The sequence below is a fragment of the Nuphar pumila genome, chromosome 3, assembly GCF_984573655.1.
Source record: "Nuphar pumila chromosome 3, dmNupPumi1.hap1.1, whole genome shotgun sequence".
In the NCBI taxonomy this organism is placed as follows: Eukaryota; Viridiplantae; Streptophyta; class Magnoliopsida; order Nymphaeales; family Nymphaeaceae; genus Nuphar; species Nuphar pumila.
The window spans coordinates 118,874,207-118,894,045 of record NC_143251.1 but is presented as its reverse complement, the minus strand read 5'-3'; the positions used below and the strand labels follow the sequence as shown (position 1 = coordinate 118,894,045).

The 19,839-nt window shown below is 39.9% G+C and overlaps 2 protein-coding genes across 4 annotated transcripts in view; both read left to right on the top strand.

The window, feature by feature from the left end:
* The first annotated feature begins 2,412 nt into the window (after window positions 1–2,412).
* Window positions 2,413–5,846, top strand: LOC149843455 (uncharacterized). 3 transcript variants are annotated; one of them, XM_090001841.1, is made up of 4 exons: window positions 2,413–2,546; window positions 3,624–4,140; window positions 4,528–5,284; window positions 5,420–5,846. In XM_090001841.1, the coding sequence occupies exons 2-3, from the start codon at window positions 3,644–3,646 to the stop codon at window positions 5,225–5,227; spliced, it is 1,197 nt and encodes a 398-aa protein (XP_089857967.1). In that variant the 5' UTR covers window positions 2,413–2,546; window positions 3,624–3,643; the 3' UTR covers window positions 5,228–5,284; window positions 5,420–5,846. The 3 variants fall into 3 exon arrangements, with proteins under 3 accessions (XP_089857967.1, XP_089857965.1, XP_089857966.1); XM_090001839.1 differs by having other exon boundaries at window positions 4,528–5,332; XM_090001840.1 differs by lacking the exon at window positions 2,413–2,546 and having other exon boundaries at window positions 3,285–4,140; window positions 4,528–5,332.
* A 920-nt stretch (window positions 5,847–6,766) lies between these two features.
* LOC149843454 (uncharacterized) overlaps window positions 6,767–19,839 on the top strand; it is a 54,086-nt gene continuing 41,013 nt past the window's right edge. The window contains exons 1-3 of the mRNA XM_090001838.1: window positions 6,767–6,977; window positions 7,230–7,375; window positions 7,704–7,862. Coding sequence (XP_089857964.1) covers window positions 7,295–7,375; window positions 7,704–7,862 — 240 coding nt within the window. The 5' untranslated portion in view covers window positions 6,767–6,977; window positions 7,230–7,294. The remainder of the gene's footprint in view (window positions 6,978–7,229; window positions 7,376–7,703; window positions 7,863–19,839) is intronic.

Genomic DNA, 19,839 nt, shown 5'->3' with positions numbered 1-19,839 from the left:
CCTATAGAGTTTGGTACGTGTCGAATTTGGGTTTGACCCGATCCATTGACACCCCTATATGCAATGCATTTAACTGTCACAAATTTATCGAGATAATAGACTCGTTAGATATAGAACTGACAAATCAATCCATAATTGGCTTGCTGACTCTTTTGTAGAAGAGGCTAGCGTTGAGTGTTTAGGGAATTGGGTGAGATCTTGAGTAACTGTTGCAATGCGTGGCAGCAAGATCCTTACAACTAGATATCTGATACGAAGATCCATAAAAATGTAGTATAAATCACACAATTGTCTAAAGCCATTTAAACCCAGTTTAAGATACACGCATATTTTCTGAAAACCATACAAAACCATAAAAACAAATGAAAATCCGTCTTTTCATAATGCCACCAAAAAAACTCATTCGTGGGAGGGAAGCATTTAGAACAGAAAAAACTGTATTTTGAAATAATATTTTTCAAAGAAACCCTAACACGGATTGAAGTTTATCAGTTCTTGAGTTTGAATTATATAAAGTATTGGAACTAGATCCTCTAGCTCATGTGCCTAGCTTGATTTGTAAGGAATATATATATATATATATATATATATATATATATTATAAAGTGATATCAAAACATGCTAAATAAAATATAGTAAATAAAACATGCTAAATGACTTTTTTCAAAATTTTTATGCATAAATTTTGACCATAAAGATGAGATATATGTGATTGATTTTATAGGGATCAACTCTTTGAGCATTTGATCACGACAGAAGAGTAGATTTTTATAAGGTTTGATAGATCATTGACCTAAAATTTTCTAAAATTTTTGATGTTACAAATCTTTTTTTTTTGATAAAAAAATATGACCCAAGTGTCAATTTCTAGTAAATCACATCTATAGAGTCAAATTAAAAAAAAAAAACATCAGAAAGCGCCTCTACATCCGGCCACCGGCGTGGGGGTGAAAACCGAGCTGAAGGAGTCATGCTGGGCGATGCGGTGGATGATGGCCCAGTTGTGCATGTGGTGTAACCGGTCGAGGAGAGACTAGACGCAGGAGGCGGCCACGAAGTGGGAGCAGTGGTCGGTGCTTCCCAGGATGGCAGCGATGTGCCGGTGGGCCAGCCGGATCGAGAGCACCGGCGGTACCCAGGATGCCGGCGATGTCTAGTTTGGGCTGGGCATGGTGGCCCCGGGCTGTGCACCACTATGTCTGGTGGAAGAGAAAAGGAAAAGAAGGGAAAGAGGAATTACACTGAAGATGGGACAACTCCAATGGGTTCAGTGCAATATATAGATTTGTGCAATATACATATTCTAGTTTTCATATATATATATAGAGAGAGAGAGAGAGAGAGAGAGAGAGTACGGATATCTTAAAGTCTGTATATTAAGTTTAGTGTCACACTAAAGTGTACTATGTGTTTGCACCTTATCTGCTTTCTCAATTACCGTGTTTGTCAGTAAGACATTTCTTAGAAAAATTAATTCTGATTATGTAAGTTTGAAAAGTTTGACCATTATTCCACGGAAAGTACACCCAGCTGGTAAGGGACGCCCCATGTATTTCCAACTCTTAATGTCTCGTCAACTTGATTACCTTTACCAGCGTTCCTAACAGGAAACCGGAGCCCTTGTGGGCTTGCTTGTCTTGTCCAATTTCATACAGAATTTTTGTACTTTTAGTGTCCTTGATATATAAAAAATATAAAGAAACTTTAAAAAATATAAAAAAGTTTTTCTGACTTCTTACCCACAAAGGCTAAGATCTGATGAGAGCTGACTTGTGAATGCCACTAATTTGACAGGATGTCATAGGTTAGAAACCCACGAGTGGCTTCCCTTGCTAAAGGGCCAAACAGGGTCTGCTTCTCTGTGTAGGCAGGAAGGACCTCGAAGGTGTATTCCCATGTAGGGGTGGTGGAGCCAGAGCTTTTCGAACTTAGCTTGGTTCAAAATTATTTTGTCCAAGCTTGGCTCGAGCTTGGGTATTGTTCAAACTTGGCTTAGTTACAAGCTTGAGTCAAGCTGAGCTTAAACAAGTTTTATTAAAAAGATTTTTGCAGAGAAAGGATTTGATTCCCCAACCTCTTTAACGGACTTAAAATTAAGTCAAAACTTGATTATTATTACTGAAATAATTATATACATACTGAAAAAAAGATTAGAAACCAACAATTTTTTTAATAAAAACTAACACCTTACCCATTACAGGTAGAACGCAGTTTTGAAGTTATTGGTAAAGATATCATATGTATATATGGGGTTTGGAATAAACCGTTCAGTCTCGGTTCGGTATCTCGTCCGAGCTTCATACACCGGTTCAGGAAGCAGATCTGTTGGATGTGCGGCCCTCCATCCATGTGTGGTCGGTGATTTTTTTTTCTATTAAAAAAATGTGAAATTTTCTCCAAACTGCATCGCGCCTTTCCATAAAGTAAAAACCCTCTGGTCTCTGCCCTACTCTCTTTCTCTCTATGTGTTTTGGGGAACGTAAGAACAGAAAAGGTGGTGTTGGGGAACGATCTAAAGCCTTAACAGCACCAAGCGAGCAACCCTGGTATGTAACCCCGTTGTTTTTGTCCGAGGCGTTAGGGCATTTGGTGGTGATGATAAACAGAATTTTATCGTTGGGAGATCGATTTTGATTGGATTTGGGCACTTTTCTGGGGTGCCCAATTGGTAGTGCTGCTTGATTTTGTGGGTGGTAATATTAAAATTTATGTTGGTAATAGCATATGGTGATGATGATGGTGCTTCCGTTTGTAGTCGCCGCTCTTCGATTTTGTGTTCTTTCTTCATCGGTGGTGTTTTGGCTAGGATTTTGAGCTTTTGGTTGCTGTCAGCGATTTTTGAGCTCCTTTGCCAAAAAGAATGCTTGCATATTCATATTTTCTTGTTCTCTCTCTCTATCTATATTCCCTCACCAATTCTTTTGGTGTTTTGTTTATTTGTGCTTTAATTGTTAGAAATACTACAACTAAAATTAGTCTGTTTGGGACCAACTATGATGGTGGTATTGCTCCCCTCAAGATGAATAATGAAGATGATGGTGAATGCCAAATCGTAGGTTAATTATCCCACACCTTGAGAAATCATCCTATGACTCTTATTCATAAGTGTTTATTTCTCCAAGACTCAAGTGCTTCCTACCTAGGAGGAGCTTCAAATCACCCACTTGTCTAGAAAGGAAGGATGAGCTGGGATAAGGTATTTAAGAGCATAATGAAACATCCAAACTTGTCCCATCTTTCTTGATAAATAGATGCATCCAAGTTTCTTCAGCTAAAATCTCAACATACAAGAAAAACATGTTTTTAGCCTTTGATGGTTTTCTCTTGCTAAAAAATTTAAAGGCATTTAGATATAAAAAAAATGTTGTCTGTTGAAATGAATTAAATGTAGAAAATTTTTGTATATTCAAATCAGTTAAATGTTGTAGGATGCTTCATTGGTCATGATTGTCTTCAAAATATTGTGTTACCTTGCCATCATTGAAGTCAACATTTTTTCCAGATTAAAATATTAGGTGGTTTATGTTTTCTTTTTCTATTAATTACAATTGATTTTTTATCTGAATTTTTAATTTTTGTAAGAATTTGCTTTGTAATATGGAATATTTTTTAATATTTTGCAGGATGGTTCATCGTCAACAAAATGACATCAGAAAAAGTGAAAGTACATTATCGTTGTATTGATGAAGAGGATTGGCGATCGATAATGTTCTTGAGAAGTAATAGTTTCAGTGATTTTGTGGAAATAATGACACGGAAAACTGGCCATGATGCAAAAAAATTAAGATTTCGGTATAGTTCCTCTGAAATATTGGATGTAGGAAAAAGATTAATACGTGTATTGGATGATGATGATGTAAATGCCATGTTAAGTGGTGATGAAGTTTATGTACAAATCTCAGTTGTTGGAGATGAATTTGTTAAAAAAAGAAAAATGGTTATGTCCATGGATAAAAACCAAAGCAACCAAGTATCTAATGAAATGGATTCTCCTGATGACGTTCAAGGAATAAGAGGTACATGCTTAGTGGAACCAATAGAGCCGACAATCCAAGACCAAGCAAATGCACACAATGCGTTGGACACATCTGAGGATAACATGCAATCTTGTCAATTAAAAGTAGATGGGGCAAATTTAAGGTAATTTTTTCTCAAAATTTGTAAATTGTACATTACATTAAATTCATTGTTGCATGTTGTTTTTGATTTACTAAATTCAGGAATGATAAATCTTTGCAAATATCTGAAGAATTTAATGTGAGGCATGATATTATTAATTCATCTGAAGACATATGTAGTGATACAAGCTATTCAAGCAATGCAGATGAAAGATCAGCTAAATGATGAAGATAATATTTAAAATGTAGATAAACAACATATCAATGCATTGCATAATATAGTCATGACAGATAATGGTCAAGACATCTGCAAATTAGCATTCAAGTGCATGATATTAAGCTTTATGTTATATAACTCATTAAACTCTACTAGCTAGTACATAGTTAATCTTTGTATGTATTTTAACAGGAACAGTTCTTGTAATGAAGAAGACTTTAAAGCTTTCGAGGAACAAGTACCCAAAATGGTTGGAGAAATTGATGAAGAAATATCTACACACAAGTCACCATCCCTAAGCTTACAACAAATTATGCATGTAAATGATCAAAAGATTTATATTGGCAAAATTTTTTATGATGTAAAAGAATGTCGAGCATTTTTGATGAATTATGTGATTCGACATAATTACAAGACAAAGTTCGAGAGAAGTAGTCCTGCTCGAGTGACTGTTATATGTTCGAGACAAAGTATACATCCCTGCCAATGGAAGATTCATTGCTCAAGGATTCGCGGGTCAAAGTTCCTTCAAGTAAAAACTTTTGTAAGTGATCATTCTTGTGGGGGTTCAATGGGAAATATGCAAGTAGGTAAAGTGCCTTCAACATGGATTTCTAATGTTATACGTGATCAGCTTCATGAACAACCAGAGATGACTCCGCAAGAAATCATAAACAATATTAGTCGTGAGAAAGGAGTTAAGATAAGTTATAAACAAGCATGGCGTGGAAAGAATATTGCACAACAAATGTTGGTGCCATCACCAAAATTGGTACGTCAACCCGGACGACCTAAAATTGAGAGAAAAGAAGAATCAACTACAAAGAACACTATGCCATACATGTGTAGTATATGTGGTGAGATTGGCCACAATAAGAGAAGGCATTTATGAGAAACGTGTATTAGAAGTTCCATAATGGGTTATCACCAGCACCTAAAAGCAAGTTAGGTAGTAGAGCTATTTGCGTACTCTATTGATTGTTAAATTGTTGTGGAAGTAAGTTATATGCACGAGTTAAATGTTTTATAATATGCTTACTCTTCTTAATGTTGCTTAATTTTTTTTTGTGGGAAAAATGTGCAGGTTCTTCATGTACAATCACTTGCAAATATAGAGATTCCAAATCAAAACTTCCTCTTTGAAGTCTTGGGTGCTACGAAGCAATTCATAAAATGATGAACCGGTTACATGATGCTGATTTCTTACTCCAGCATCTTTTGCTGATAATCCTGCAGGGATATAAGTTGTAATTGAAATGGTTTTTTGTGTTTGTAGTATGCAAGAGTTAAGGGTCGTGGACTAGGTGTGTAAAAATCAAGTGCAGCCAGGGAACGTGCAATTGGAACTTGTAATTAGAATTTTTTTGTAACAGTTTAGTCCTGAGAGTAAGGATATAAATTGCAAGTTAAGTGATTTTTGTGGCTGTAGTATGAAAGAATGCTCTTGGACCATAGTATGTAAAAATCAAGTACTGAGAGGGAGCGTGCAATTGAAACTTGTAATTAGAATTTGTTATCTGTACCTTTTTTTATTGTTTAGCAAGAAACTTATTTTGGATGATGCTATGTATGGAGTTCAAGGAGTCGGGGTTGTTTAACTTGGCTCGCTTCAAAATGCATGTGTTCAAGCTTGGCTCGAGCTCAAAGCCAAGCTTGAACATCATTGTCTAGACTCAGCATGAGCCAAGCCAAGCCAATCCGAGCTTGACCGTTGTTCAGGTTTTTTAAAACTGTAAACCTGCTAGATTATTGAAATAAAAAATTAAAGATGTGAAATTCGAAGTCAGCACCTCGTGGGATAGAGACCAACACCCCAACTACTACGGAGACAATGACTTAGACTTTTGTTTAAACTCGACTTGTTTATTTTTTTAAACGAGTTTGAGCCTAGCTTAGCCCGAGCCGAGCCCAAGCTAGGTTCGTTGTGCATCCCTAATGACAAGTAATTGGGTTCTTAAAAGGGTTAAAAAATCAATGGCCCACAATGTGCCAAAATTTCATTAATCAAAAGACCATATTTTTTATATCATAAGTCACTATCCCAGCAAACAAACCATGCTGAACATATATGTGGTTAGATTGACTAGATACAACTTATACTTATGATTTTTAGCTCATTAGTAACAAGAAGCTCTTCAAGGCACTAGAGTTTTCTTGTATCTAATTTATTGGGAGAAGGGTGGAGTTGGGATAAAATCTTGTTGAAGAAACTTTTTTCATCTACCTATACTACTTTCAACTAGTTCCTGAATTAACATCCTTAAAGACCAATTAGCCAACTAAGTTTAAGGCACTCGCACCAAATATGCCTTACGATGTGCGACCAAAAAAATCGAATGATTGTGGCGGGAGAGGAACCAAAACCAAGAGTGCTCTCGTCTTTCCCACCATCTATTTGAACTCCAAACCTACCCACCTCCCTTTTATGTACCGAGCATACACCCGCACGCATCACGCACTCCTACTTTGTACCAAAAGCTTCCCTTCACACAAAATCATACTTCTTAATCTCTTTCATTGGATGCAAAACCCATTTTTTTCTTCCTCAAAAGCTTCCATGATGTCCTCTCCTCTCTAAATTATCTGGGTCACCCTGAGGAAGGAAGAACATAGAGCACACCTTTTTTTTTCTTGATCTCTTGGTATTGGGACAACCTTAAATTTCTCTTGTTTGATGCATTATTATTCTTCTCCCTATTCGTTTGCATGCTTTTGAACCATCCCCATCTCTCTCTCTCTCTAGGTTTTTACTCTCGCTCTCTAGGTTTTTACAAAACTTTCTTTGCTTGCGAAGTGGGTATCGTTTGTTGGTGATTGATCGTCTAGGACCCGTTTTGAGAAACACCAATTTAGAATTGACCATCATTTTCTCTTTCTCCTGACTATTGAATTAGGGTTTATTGTCCCTCCGTCATCCCTCTTCTTTCTATCAAGGAGTTTCTGAAGCGGTTTTAAGAAGATGGCTGATGTGTTTGAAGACGAGGTCGAGCCGACCGTGACGATTGATGAATATATACAGGGAATGGAGGAACAAGAATTGGTATTTTTTTCTGACTGGCGTTTCTTTCATTTGGGGTATTTAGGGTTTTACGTCGTCGTCACCAGTTACTATTAGATAGAGCTTTTTATGTCATCCCCTTTTTTAGTTATCCAATTTGATTTGGATTTTTGGAATTCTACGGGCAAATGGTATTAGAAAAATCCCTTGTTATCTGAGGAAGACAAAGCCAAGAACCATCGATTTTATGCTCTTTACTTTGTTTTAACATTTGATGTCTTTTCAAGTTGTTAGATTTCTTAGCTTTATGGTTTATTGTTTATGATGATGCCAATGTTGTTATTATTTATCTGCTTTGTTGTTTCTGAAGGAGGCTGATTTGGTATTGGGGGGCGATGCGGGTAACGAGTGCACTTACTCAAAAGGGTACATGAAGCGGCAGGCTGTTTTTTCGTGCCTTACTTGCACCCCCGAGGGAAATGCTGGAGTGTGCACAGCTTGTTGTTTGGCTTGTCATGATGGCCATGAGGTATTATATTTCAAATATTGTGGTTCTTGGGTTGTTATTGTCTCCTTCAGCTTATTTGTTTGGTCCATAGAAATACTGATCATTTCATTGTACAGGTAATATGTTATGAACTTACTTGAACATGGTTTTCTGTCTGTCTTCATTTTATATCCGGTAATATGTGCTTTTTTGTTTTACTTGAATTTATCTTGTGTCTGCCATCAAAAACTTGCTTGAGCTAGGATCTAATTGCTTCCTCAAGCAGATCTAATGTTTGACCGTGATGTCGAACTGACATCGACCACACAATTTGGAGGAGCTTTTTTTGTGATGTATCTTGTGTCAGCCATGGATATTTGAGGCCTAGAAGTAGTTACTTTTAACTGGTGTTGGCGTTCTTTTCTATTTGTTATCTAGCATAATTTTTCATATGATATTTGTCATTGTTTGATTGTGAACTGCCGTAGAGAGCACATTTATGTTACGGACCTGCCCCAGATCCGAGCCAGAGAAGCTGCCCCAGGATCTGATCTAGATGGGCCGCCCCATCCTGGAGTCCTACTCAGGCTGGGATTATGTGCCCAGGAGCCCCCCTTGTATTCTTTTACCTGTTGGCCCTTTTGTATTCTATAAATATGTGTATGTAGTTTAGAAAATTTTCAATGAAGTTTATTTAGAGATTTCTCTAAGTTTTGTTCTTGGTTCTTGTTCTCTAAGGGAACATATTTTTCCTTCGCCTCTTTTTCACGCTCGTCATCGACTCGGAGGGAACACCTTTTCTTCCTCCCTTATCGTTGACCTCCATCCACCTTACATTTTCCTGTGTAGCCGACTCTCTCTCCCCCCAATGCTGCACACCCCTCCCTTTTCTTTACCTATTTGTGTTTAAAACACGCCCTCTTGTTGCCCTCTCGAGGCCCTTTTGTAGAACCGCCCTCCGTGGTGTGCGCCATGCCTCACGTCCAACTCGCTGGAATCTGTAGAAACATCGGGTTCTAACAATTTATATGTTCATACCTATGGAAAATCTCGTCCTAGAACTGAATGTTGTTAGTGTTCATCAGCTGCAAGTGCTTGATGAAGAGCTAAAAAATCATTTTGATTATCTGCAGAGGCTCATAATGCATATTTTGTCAAATAACTTGAGAGGTAAAACATCTACTGCCCTTGTTTCAAACATATTTCCCAAAATTTCAGGACATGAAGAGAGATGCTCTAGTATCTCTTCATAATCTGTTCCTTATCCATTTCCCAATTAATAAAGACTCACTTTTGTTTAAAGAAAAGGACGTGGTATATTTTTAGCAAAATGAGATTTTGATAAGGATATGATGTTCAGTTCGTTCATTTTAATTAAGTGAATGATTTAACAAACTTGAGTCTTTAGGTGATTTAGATTGACTTATGAACTGGCTTTTGCCATATAAAATGTGAAGTGAATAGTTGAAAGGTTCTATCTCACAATTTCTCAACATATTGTTTTTCTCAACTGGACAATAAATTGGATGATCTTTTTGAGCTCAATATAGGATGGGGTCAAACGAGGGGATTGCCAGTCATTTTATGAACCATGCCTGGTCAAATCTGGCCTTCCAAAAGGGTTGGGCTTGGCCTAAGCTTGGTCTGAGTCTGCATTGGACTTAAATCCCAGGCCATGACCTGTTCATGGGGCTGTTGTGATGGTCAGGCTTGGGCCCTATTTTTTGATTAGTTAAAAGAATGGGCATCATTAAGCCTCAGCTCGATCTAACCCAGTTTGTAAACTGGTCAGGTTGGCAAGTGGCGGGTTGTTTGATGTGCTGTGATCCAATCAAACACAGCTCACCAAAGGGCTGATTGCGCTGGTCTGGGCTTATGCCTGCTTTTATTTTGATCTGTGTACAAAAATTAGGCCCTAAGCTGGCTCGGTTTGTCTCAAGCCACCCTCATCTTGTAGACTGTCAGATTTGTTGCCCATAACTGGCTTCATGTTGGACAAAGTCCATCTATGATTTCCAAATGTTTGCATAGATTTGTGAAAGCCATGCCATTGGAATATGACAATGAAAATCTAGTCAATAGTTGCATGAATCATTGCATATATCCAATGTAAGTTATCCTCTTTCACCTTGTAAATGAATAGTTTGTAACTTTCCTTCTTTTAACCTTCTAACTACTACTGCTACCATATTCTAAAAATAAAAGCTGCTACTGTTTCCACTGGAATCCCAATCAAGGTGGGTCTTTGTTATGTCTTCAAAATGGTAGTTAGATGGCCCCAATTCCGATCAAGGTGGGATGTTGTTCATTTGAAGCTCTTGCAGGAATCTATTGAGGCCACTTTTGGGCTCAAAAACAACTTTCAAAACATTTATCCATATAAAAAAGATATTATGAACATTGACTCTAACTCGGTTCTAATTCTAATTGAAACGTAATAGTGCTTGCAGTATAGCTTTCTTTGAGTACAATCTACTAAGCACATTTTGGGGCCCAAAAGACAACATTAGGGCCATATTCATCCTTATAAGATATAGTGAAGTTTGGCTTTGGCCTTGAATGAGATGTGCTAGTGGTCATTTTGAGGCACTCGTTGGATAGAATTCTTTAAGCCCATTTTCAGACCCAAAATGGCTGTAGGAACGCATCATCCATAAATATCACAAATTTTGGCTCTCACTTTGATCGAGACTTGTTGTCCTTTTGAAGCTCTTAACGTATAGAGTCCAGCGATGCCATTTTCAGGCCCAGAAAATGCCTTAGGGTAATTTCTGACACTTTGTTTCTTGTATATTTTTAAAACTTTGTTGATTGTTTCTTTATATTATCATAAGAGAAAATACTAAAGATCTATACTAAAACTTTGTTGATTGTTTCTCAAAATGTTATGTTTCTCTTGCAAAAAAGCGCTTATTCTAAAATCTCCTAAGAAAAATCCTTTCTGAGAAATAATTGAGAATTGGGACCAATACTGGTACTTATGAACTTATGATATAGAGATGGAAGCTGCCAGCCTTTTCTATATGAGGTCTGTGTTCCATCCATGTCTGACAATGCATTTTTCTAGTCCTAGAGCCCACAGGTTACAGTATCACCTGTATATATGTTGAGGAAAAAACTGTGATATATACATCATTTGAGAACCTATCCAATAAGGAAATTACCACCAAGATATAGATATCTAGGATAGGAAATGACCAACTTAAGCTTATGTTTACTAATATCTTGTGTTTTTTTAGTTGACCTATGTTTTCAGTTCATCCAGGCAAATATGAAAAGTAGTGAGCTTTGAAGGGTTTTTGATTGGGAATAGGAAAAAAAATCTAGACTGAATAGAGACAGTTTTGTTTCTTTTCTCCAATTTTATCATTAAGTCTCTCTCTCTCTCTCTCTCTCTGTCTAATATTCTTGTTTATTTTATTCCATTATCCCAAAATAAATGTATTTTCTTCATGCAAGTTGTTTGCCTCAATGTTGTATATATCGTACCATACATATCGTTACTATTTAGAATATCAATATGATACACACTCGTATCGTGTACGAGTGCATATCGTACGATACACGTCCATCTTGTACCATATCGTACGATATGAGGTGTATCGTGCGATACTGTAAGACCCACGAATTTTTTGAGAAAATTCAATTCATTATAAGAGTTCTGAAATAAATAATTTTGTATGGTTACGAGGATTTTCGCACACATAATTATGTATATATATATATATCTATATCTATATATATATGTATGTACAAAACCCTAATACGAATATATATATGTATATATATATATATATGTGTATATATATATATAAATTGAAACAAATGCGAATTTGTAATGCATTATTCATCGAAACCCTAAATTCAATTCGAATTGCGTAAGATCAATCGGATCTCAAATCAAAGAATTTAAATGATGTTAAACCTTGTCATTTTATGTAAATTAATAAAGAATGTATTTCGAAAGAGGTATGGGTTACATCAGAGATTATTTTTCACAAAGAACATAAATTAAAAATATATTTTGAAATTCGAGTTAAATTGGAATTTTTATTGCATTTTTCCTTCGTAAGTGGGCTTGGGTCCGACTAGGGGGTTGACCCTAGCCCATGGTCGAGCATATTTCGAACATGGGATAGCCCTGGAGACCAGCTGGTCATGTTGACCAGGCTGGGCGGTGGCAGAAAGGTAAGAAAAAACAAAGGTTTTGAAAGATGAACATGGATTGGCCAAGTGGGCGGCAGCCCATGGCATCCATGTAATTTCAGAATGTTGTAATTATGAGAGTAGAGTGCTCCTATTGGGTGCATGGGGCGGCAGCCCCATGGCACATTAGAAAGCATTTTTTAAAACTTTTCAAACCTTGAGAGTTGAGTGGCTTACCTTGGGTGGCCATGCAAGGGAATTACACCCTTGCCACCGCCTAGAGGGGAGTGTAGAGCCTCTCAACCGTAGGATCTCTCAAAGAGATCCTAGCCCTCCGTTTCACATGCATGTGATATAATTTTTTTTTGAAGAGAGAGAGAGCATTTGTGAGGGGCGATTTTCTTGGAGCTCCCTTCTCTCTCCCTTCCCTTCCCCTCCTCTTCCTCCAATCCGAGTGTGTGTGCTTCCAAAGTGTGTGGGTGTGTTGTGCAACCCATTTGTGGAGGTTTCTCGAGAGTAGCAGCCGGTTCTTCCTCCTTCCAAATCCGAAAAGTGAAGGTGAATACCTCAACTTATTTACCATTTTTTTCGGAATGCTTAGCATGTGATATGATACATGAAGCCAAGAGGGCCGGGTGCATCCATTGCATCCACGGCTCTTGGCGGATTAAGGTGTTCGGTAATACTTGTGACTTTCTTTCTTTTTTTATTTTCTTCCTCTTTTCACTTTGAGCACCCACCTACTTTCATGATTCTTTTTGCTAAAATGTTGTGTTTGGGGGATTGGAGCTGTGCTTGAACACCCACCATTTCATTCCATGAAATGAGAGACGTTCTAAGCAACCGAGTCTCTATTCGGTTCTAACACACTTTTTTGCTTCTATTTGTTGCTTGCATTCAACCAAAAATATATATTTTGTGCCTTTTCTTTTGTAGATTACATTCAGCCGAAAATGCATTTTGAGTTTTTCTTTCTTTTTGTTGATTTCATTCAACTAAAATGCATTTCTTTTTTCGTGCTCTCTTTCTTATGTTGCTTGCATTCAACTGAAGTGCATTTTGCCTTTCTTTAGTTTTTGCACATGTAAACTTCATTCTTTGTATTTTATAATCTGTGCATCCCCTGTCCGCAGCCACCTCTCGTTGCTAAGAGGATGGCTGGGGAAGCTTCTAGGTCTTGGAGTTGGCTGGAGCGACTAGACTGGGCTCGTTTGTAGCCCAGCCTAGCCGCTACCTTCCTTTTTTCTCTACTGGGCTACATGCAACCTTTCTTCCTAACCTCTGGTCATTTTTTTTTCCTGAGTGCTGTTTGGTTTGGTCTGCAACCCCTCAGGTTGGATCCAGCCAGGAGCACCCTGGTCCGAGCAGGGGCTTGGCCAGGAGCTCCCTGCTAACCTAGCTGGGCGCGACAGCCGGCTACCGGGTGCCAGCTGCACTCGGGTGGCCTTGCCGGCCCCGGTTTCAGCCTTGGACCAGGCTGCAACAAGTTGCAGCACCTGGTCTGAACCCTCTTGGTTCAGACCAGGGTCCTCCCTGACCATCAAGGTCTGGTCCGAAGGACCAGACCCTGCTGTCTTGGTGCTTAACCTGCTGGAACACCCGGATTGTTCCAGTCCGGGGATGTCCAGCCGGTTCCCTGCTTCAGCACACACCCGGTTCGAACCGCCCCGGTTCAGACCAGGGTGTGGGTGAGACCAACTAGGTCTGATCTCACCTGGACCTTGCCTGGCTGAGTTCCTTGTTAGTACCCTGTCACCGGCCTGCACCTTTTCCCCCTTGCGGCAAACCTTTTCAAAAAAAAGAAGGAAAAAGAGGGAAACTCTTGTGCCGGAACATGTCCCTGTGCACTTGCTGTCCAGCATGCACTGGCCCGAACACTTTGCACAGCCTGTGCATGTCCAGACCAGTGGGCTGCTGACCTCTTTGGCCGCAGCCTATCCCTTGTTGGGTTGGCTGCATTCGCCGCAAGCGGGACACCTTCGGCCTGTTGCCTTTGGTCGGATAGATGTGCTGGCCCCCATGGCTTTGCCATGGCGCGCGTCCTTGCTGTCCTGTCACAGCAGTGAGGTGGTGAGCAGCATACTGCCCACCCCCTTTGCTCTTTCTTTTTTTCACGACACTTGCTTTTTGGGCCGTTTACGTTTTGGAGCTAGAATCGCCTAGTTATTTTCTGCAAGCGCGGCAATGAACCTTGGAAATGCTAACGTAATTCCCATACGTATGCAAATATTCCAATTTGCATACCTCGACACTTGGGTGCGTCATTGACTCGATATCTTCATACAAATGGTTATGTTACGAAATTTTACTCGTGGATGTTGTCTTGAATGCATTTACTCAAAATTCTTTAGTCATGAGACGTGCACAAAGTGTTTACTATACGGTATTTTCTTTGACTTATATGCAAATTATGGTGAATTTACGCATTTTAATCATGTATCACATATGAATGTCGAATGATAGACTCACTTGCACATATTCACGTGTTGCAATGTGTTTGCATAAGTAAGCGTAGGTGCCATTGATTTTGTTTCAATACTTGTGCGAAAAATTAGAATTTTGTGTAGTATTGCTTCGCACTGGCACCATGACGCACCATGACACATGTACTATTCATTTTTACCTCGAGTGTGGTAATTGAGTATTGTGCTCTGATATGTTAAAAAATGCACCATGTTGCACACTACACACTCGCTGTAACAAATGGTTGAGACTTGAGCACCATAGGGTATTAGCACAAACATCTTTTGAGGTTTTGCGACTCTACTTGAGTCTTTGGGCGATGGTCCTATGTTTGTGAGTGAGCTCACGTATCGAGATACCCTATAGATAAAAATGAAAGATGGTGTTGAATCGCCTTCACAGGCGATGTGCTATTTAGTTGGCCGTGTAAGGTTTGAGCACATGAATGGGCAGGCAAAGACCTTGTTGTGTGACTCTGCAGGGATCATGCGGCGGATGTACCTAAACGCCTCAGAAGGTGGTGTTTTGTCAATTAACTTAAGAAAGATAAATCACCCGTTTCTCCATTCACAAGAACGGTTCACCTTGGAGAGGGTGAATGGTACAACCTCGAGTGACAGGTCGTTACTACAACACGTTTACAGGAGCTAAGGCGTCCTTTGACCTCCAGTCACTCGGAGTTAGGGAGGTCGAGGTTACCTGTTGAGGTACCTCCACTACCGCAGTAGTGAGGATTGCAATCCATTACTTGTGCGAGGTTTTCTCTCAGCCGTGGGCTGCCCGCATGAGGTTACTCGGTCTGTAGCATCCCCGATTACCACATTAGAATTTGAATAATAGACGTCGGGTGCATGTCTCACAGAATGCGCGGTTACATCACGTACCCAAAGGAGTAATCAGAAGAGCATAATTACTAACCAATCAGATGCTAACTTGCATTGTTAGATGCTTTGCTTGCTCAAGTTAATAATGTTCTTCTTCCTTTCTTGTGGTTTTCCTTAGTTGCTCGCACAATAGATGCTTTACTTTAGTTCTTAGTTTTGACTGTTGTATCTTGTTACACTAGTCTGTACTTCATTACTTTCTTTGTCGACTAGACTTGTAGCACGTGCACCTACTTGCTCACATGCACATATACTTGCTTACTTATTCGTTTCTATGCTACATGCTTTTCCTTTAAATGATAATATATGGTTGTTGTATCTCACCAGCTCGCAAGAGTTCTGACCCCGTTTTATGGGGATACAAGTGATGAATAGGTTCAACTGCGATTCGACGACACACGGACGGAGGCTTGGGACCCACACTTAGTCTGCTGATCCTGGCTTCTCTTTTTTGGGGTTTGAGAGGATATTTCCTCTAGTTTAGAGAGACTGATAGAAATGTTGTATAATGTCTCATTTTGTATATTTTGATACTATTGGCTCTTGTAGTAATTTTGTACTTTGTATATTTTGGATTTTGTTTCAGTATGTATTTCATCTGTGGCCCGCTTAGACTTGTGGTCTTTGCCTTTCTCTTTTTCTTGTATTTTCGCTGTTTCACTTAAACACTTTCAATTTTTTTTTTTGCTAAAAAATTAAGGATTTTTCCAAAGTCGGGATTTGGAGGCGTCACAGAGATTGGTATCAGAGCAGAGTTATAAGTGTGGTCCAAGACTTCAGCGTGCATCGTCCATCGCATTGTAAGTATGCTTAAATTTGAAGTTGAATGTTCTTTACTTCTTTAGTTAGACTTGCACACATAATTGAATATATGTTGAATATATGTCGTTCGGATCGAGGCACGAAAGGGTTCTTGTAGCCGTGCAAGACTTGGTTCATGGCGTAGAGGCCCTGGACCAAGCAGTTCAGAAGATCGTCAGTAGTGCCCAAGTGATTGCTAATCAGGCACCTCTATGTGCAAGATGTCAATTGGAGCATGTGGGACAAATTTATCCATGTGAGCTGAGCGATTGCCCCTATTGTGGTCTTAGAGGGAATATCGAGGATGAATGCCACATTAAATTGCATGATGAAATCTGGAAGGGGAATGCTGAAACATTTGAGAACGTGGCATCTGAGGCCAGTCTGGTGCTATTGGAAGTGGAGCATGGGGAAAATTTGCGCATTTCGCCGAATTCTCCCCAGTACTCGTCAACTTCTTATTCCTATTCTATTTTCCCTCAGTATGTGTCGACTTCACCTCCTCTATCTCAAGCTCCGAGTCCTCCGGAGTACACTCCTGCATCTCCTCCTTGTCCGAAGCGGAGAATGTGCGGAAACTGGAACAACTACCGCGACAGATTTACCAGTCAGAAATGAAGAAGATTGTTGATTTATGAACATTTTGTGTAAACACGGAGTCAATGTTTCATTTCTGTTTTTCAACATAGTTGGATATGTTTTGTAACCCTGTCTTAGTGAAAGGGTATTTTGGACTTGTTATGGAATGAAATCATGCATCTTTTGCTTATGAATGGAAAATTTGTGTTCTTGAAGTTATACTTTCGCTTACACGAGTCTTTTCTTGTTCAAGATGGCATGGCGAGGCCGTTGTAATGATTTGATGGAGTCTCTCAACAACCTTGCTGAGGTTGTTGGCCGTCAGACAGAGGCTATGCGTACCATGGGTGACAATCTCCAACAAGCCACCCTGGGACGCGAGACACCCATCCAGACTTTAGCCACCGTAATACCTTACAAGCAATTCATGAGCATGAACCCTCCATCCTTTGACGGAAGGTCTACACCGGAAGCTGCAAAAGATTGGGTGCGAGAGATAGAACGCATATTTCGTGTTCTGCAAGTCAGCGAGGATCGGAAGGTAGACTTTGGGACGTACAGACTCCAGAAAGATGCGGAAAGGTGGTGGGCGACCACCTTGGAGATCAAGTTGGCGAACGAGCCGGTAACATGGGAGCAGTTCGTGGAAGTCTTTTATGCAGCATACTTCCCTGTGCATGAAAGGAGCCATAAGATGCATGAGTTCCTCGACCTTCAACAGGGGAGTTCTACGCTAGCCGAGTACGTCACCAAGTTTCGAGGTCTAGAACGCTATTGTCTAAATGTTTACGTGACTGAGAAGGATCGAGCGATGAAGTTTGCTCGTGGATTGAAGCCTGCTCTCCGTACGAAGGTCTACACTCGCGCTCCCACGACATTAGATGAGGCTTTGGAGACAACTACACTCTTGGAGCAAGATTGGTCCGAAACCCAGAGGACGCAGCCGTTCAGAGGATCCCAACATCAAGGTCAAAAGAGTTTGCCTAAGAAGAGAATTCCAAAGGAACCCTGGGAAAAGAAGTTTCATCCACCAACAAAGAAGAACATACCGCAAGGCAACAACAACAATAACCATCAACAACATCAGTACCGCCAGCCCCAGCAACAATATCAGCAGCAGAAGCAGATAGCGGCAACACCAGGTTGCCCTAAGTGCCCCGTCGATCATCCGGGACGACCGTGTCCTCGTGACACCGGAGGATGTCTCTATTGTGGCAAGATGAGCCACTACATCAAGGATTGCTGGAAGAAGCAATAAGATGATTTGAAGAAAAACGTTCTCGGAACATCCCAACCAATATATCAGCGACCACCTCAGCAGCAACAACAACAACAATCACATCAGCAGAGACCAGTCAATCAGAAGACGATAGCCGGACGAGCCTACGCAGCAACAGTCGAGTAGGTGACCAAGGGAGAGTTAGTCCAAGGTACTATTCCAGTCCCTGGACAAGCAATTTTTACATTATTTGATTATGGAGCTTCTCATTCTTTCATTTTTGTTAGATTTGCTGGAACTTTGCCTTTGTCCGTTAAGCCTTTGAATTACCCGTTGGAGGTCCGTACTCCGACCGGTGATCAATCCATATGTATTTCTTATATTCTGAGTGTTGAGGTGTCAGTGGCAGGGCAAAACTTGCTAGTTGACGTGATCCTACTAGATATGACTGAGTTTAATGTCATTCTAGGCATGGATTGGTTGTTTGAGTATCATGCCTAAGTTCTTTGTAGAGAAGGCAATGTGATCTTATCCTAACCCGTCCGCCCGATTTTAAAGATCAAGCTTTCTCGATCGATGCGAGACAATCGTTTGATTTTATCCTTCAAGGCCCAGAAGTACATACGGAATGGGGGTACTTCATTCTTGGTCAGTATCACCCCAGTTGAGCCTGAGATAGTTCCGATCAAGAACTTAGATGTAGTTCGAGAGTTTCCCGATGTCTTTCTTGAGAAACTGCCCGGATTATCTCCGAAGCGTGAAATCGAATTTTGTATTGAGTTATTGCATAAAACTACTCCTGTTTCCAAGGCATCGTACCGTATAAATGCAGCAGAACTTGAAGAACTGAAGCGTCAGTTGAAAGAGTTATTGAAGCAAGGATCTATCAGACCTAGTGCATCTTCATGGGGTGCACCCGTTTTGTTCGTGAAGAAGAAAGACAAAACATTGATGTTGTGTATTGACTACCGGATGCTCAACCAAGCGATGATCAAGAATAAATATTCGTTACCGAGAATCGAAAACTTTTTTGATCAGTTGCAGAGAGCAAGGGTTTTCTTGAAGATCGATCTCAGATCAGGCTATCACAAACTTTGAATTAGAGAGAAAGATGTCGCGAAGACAACTTTTCGAATGAGATATGGATTGTACGAGTTCGTAGTGATGCCTTTCAAGCTTACAAATGCACCATCTGCATTTATGGATTTGATGAACCGGATCTTTCGTCCATTGGTGGATACCTTTGTGATTGTGTTCATTGATGATATCTTGATCTACTCAGAGAGTTTTGAGCAACATCAAGAGCATCTGCGTATCATTCTTGGAGTATTTCATGAGCACAAATTGTTCGCCAAGTTCTCCAAGTGTGAGTTTTGGCTTGAGCGAGTTATGTTTTTGGGTCACGTGATATCCAAAGATGGAGTGTTAGTTGATCCAGCGAAGGTTGAGGCCATGTTAGGCTGGAAGCAGCCTCAGAATATTTCAGATATCCGTAGTTTCCTTGGATTAGTAGGATACTGCCGACGATTCATCCAGGACTTTTATAAAATTGTGTTACCATTAACGAAGCTTTTGCGTAAAGGCGTCAAATTTGAGTGGACTAAAGCTTGTGAAGAGGGTTTTCAGATCCTGAAGTCGAAGTTGACGACTTCGCCGGTGTTAGCTTTACCTTCTGGTAGAGGTGGTTTTGTGGTATACACAGACGCCTCAGGAACATGATTGGGTTGCGTGCTAATGCAGCACGACAGAGTGATCGCGTATGCATTGAGGCAGTTGAAGATCCATGAGAGGAATTACCCAACTCATGACTTGGAGTTAGCAGTCGTGGTGTTCGCCTTGAAATCTTGGCGACACTATTTGTATGGAGAAACGTTCGAGCTTTTTTCTGACCACAGGAGTCTCAAGTATTTATTTTCTCAAAAGGAAT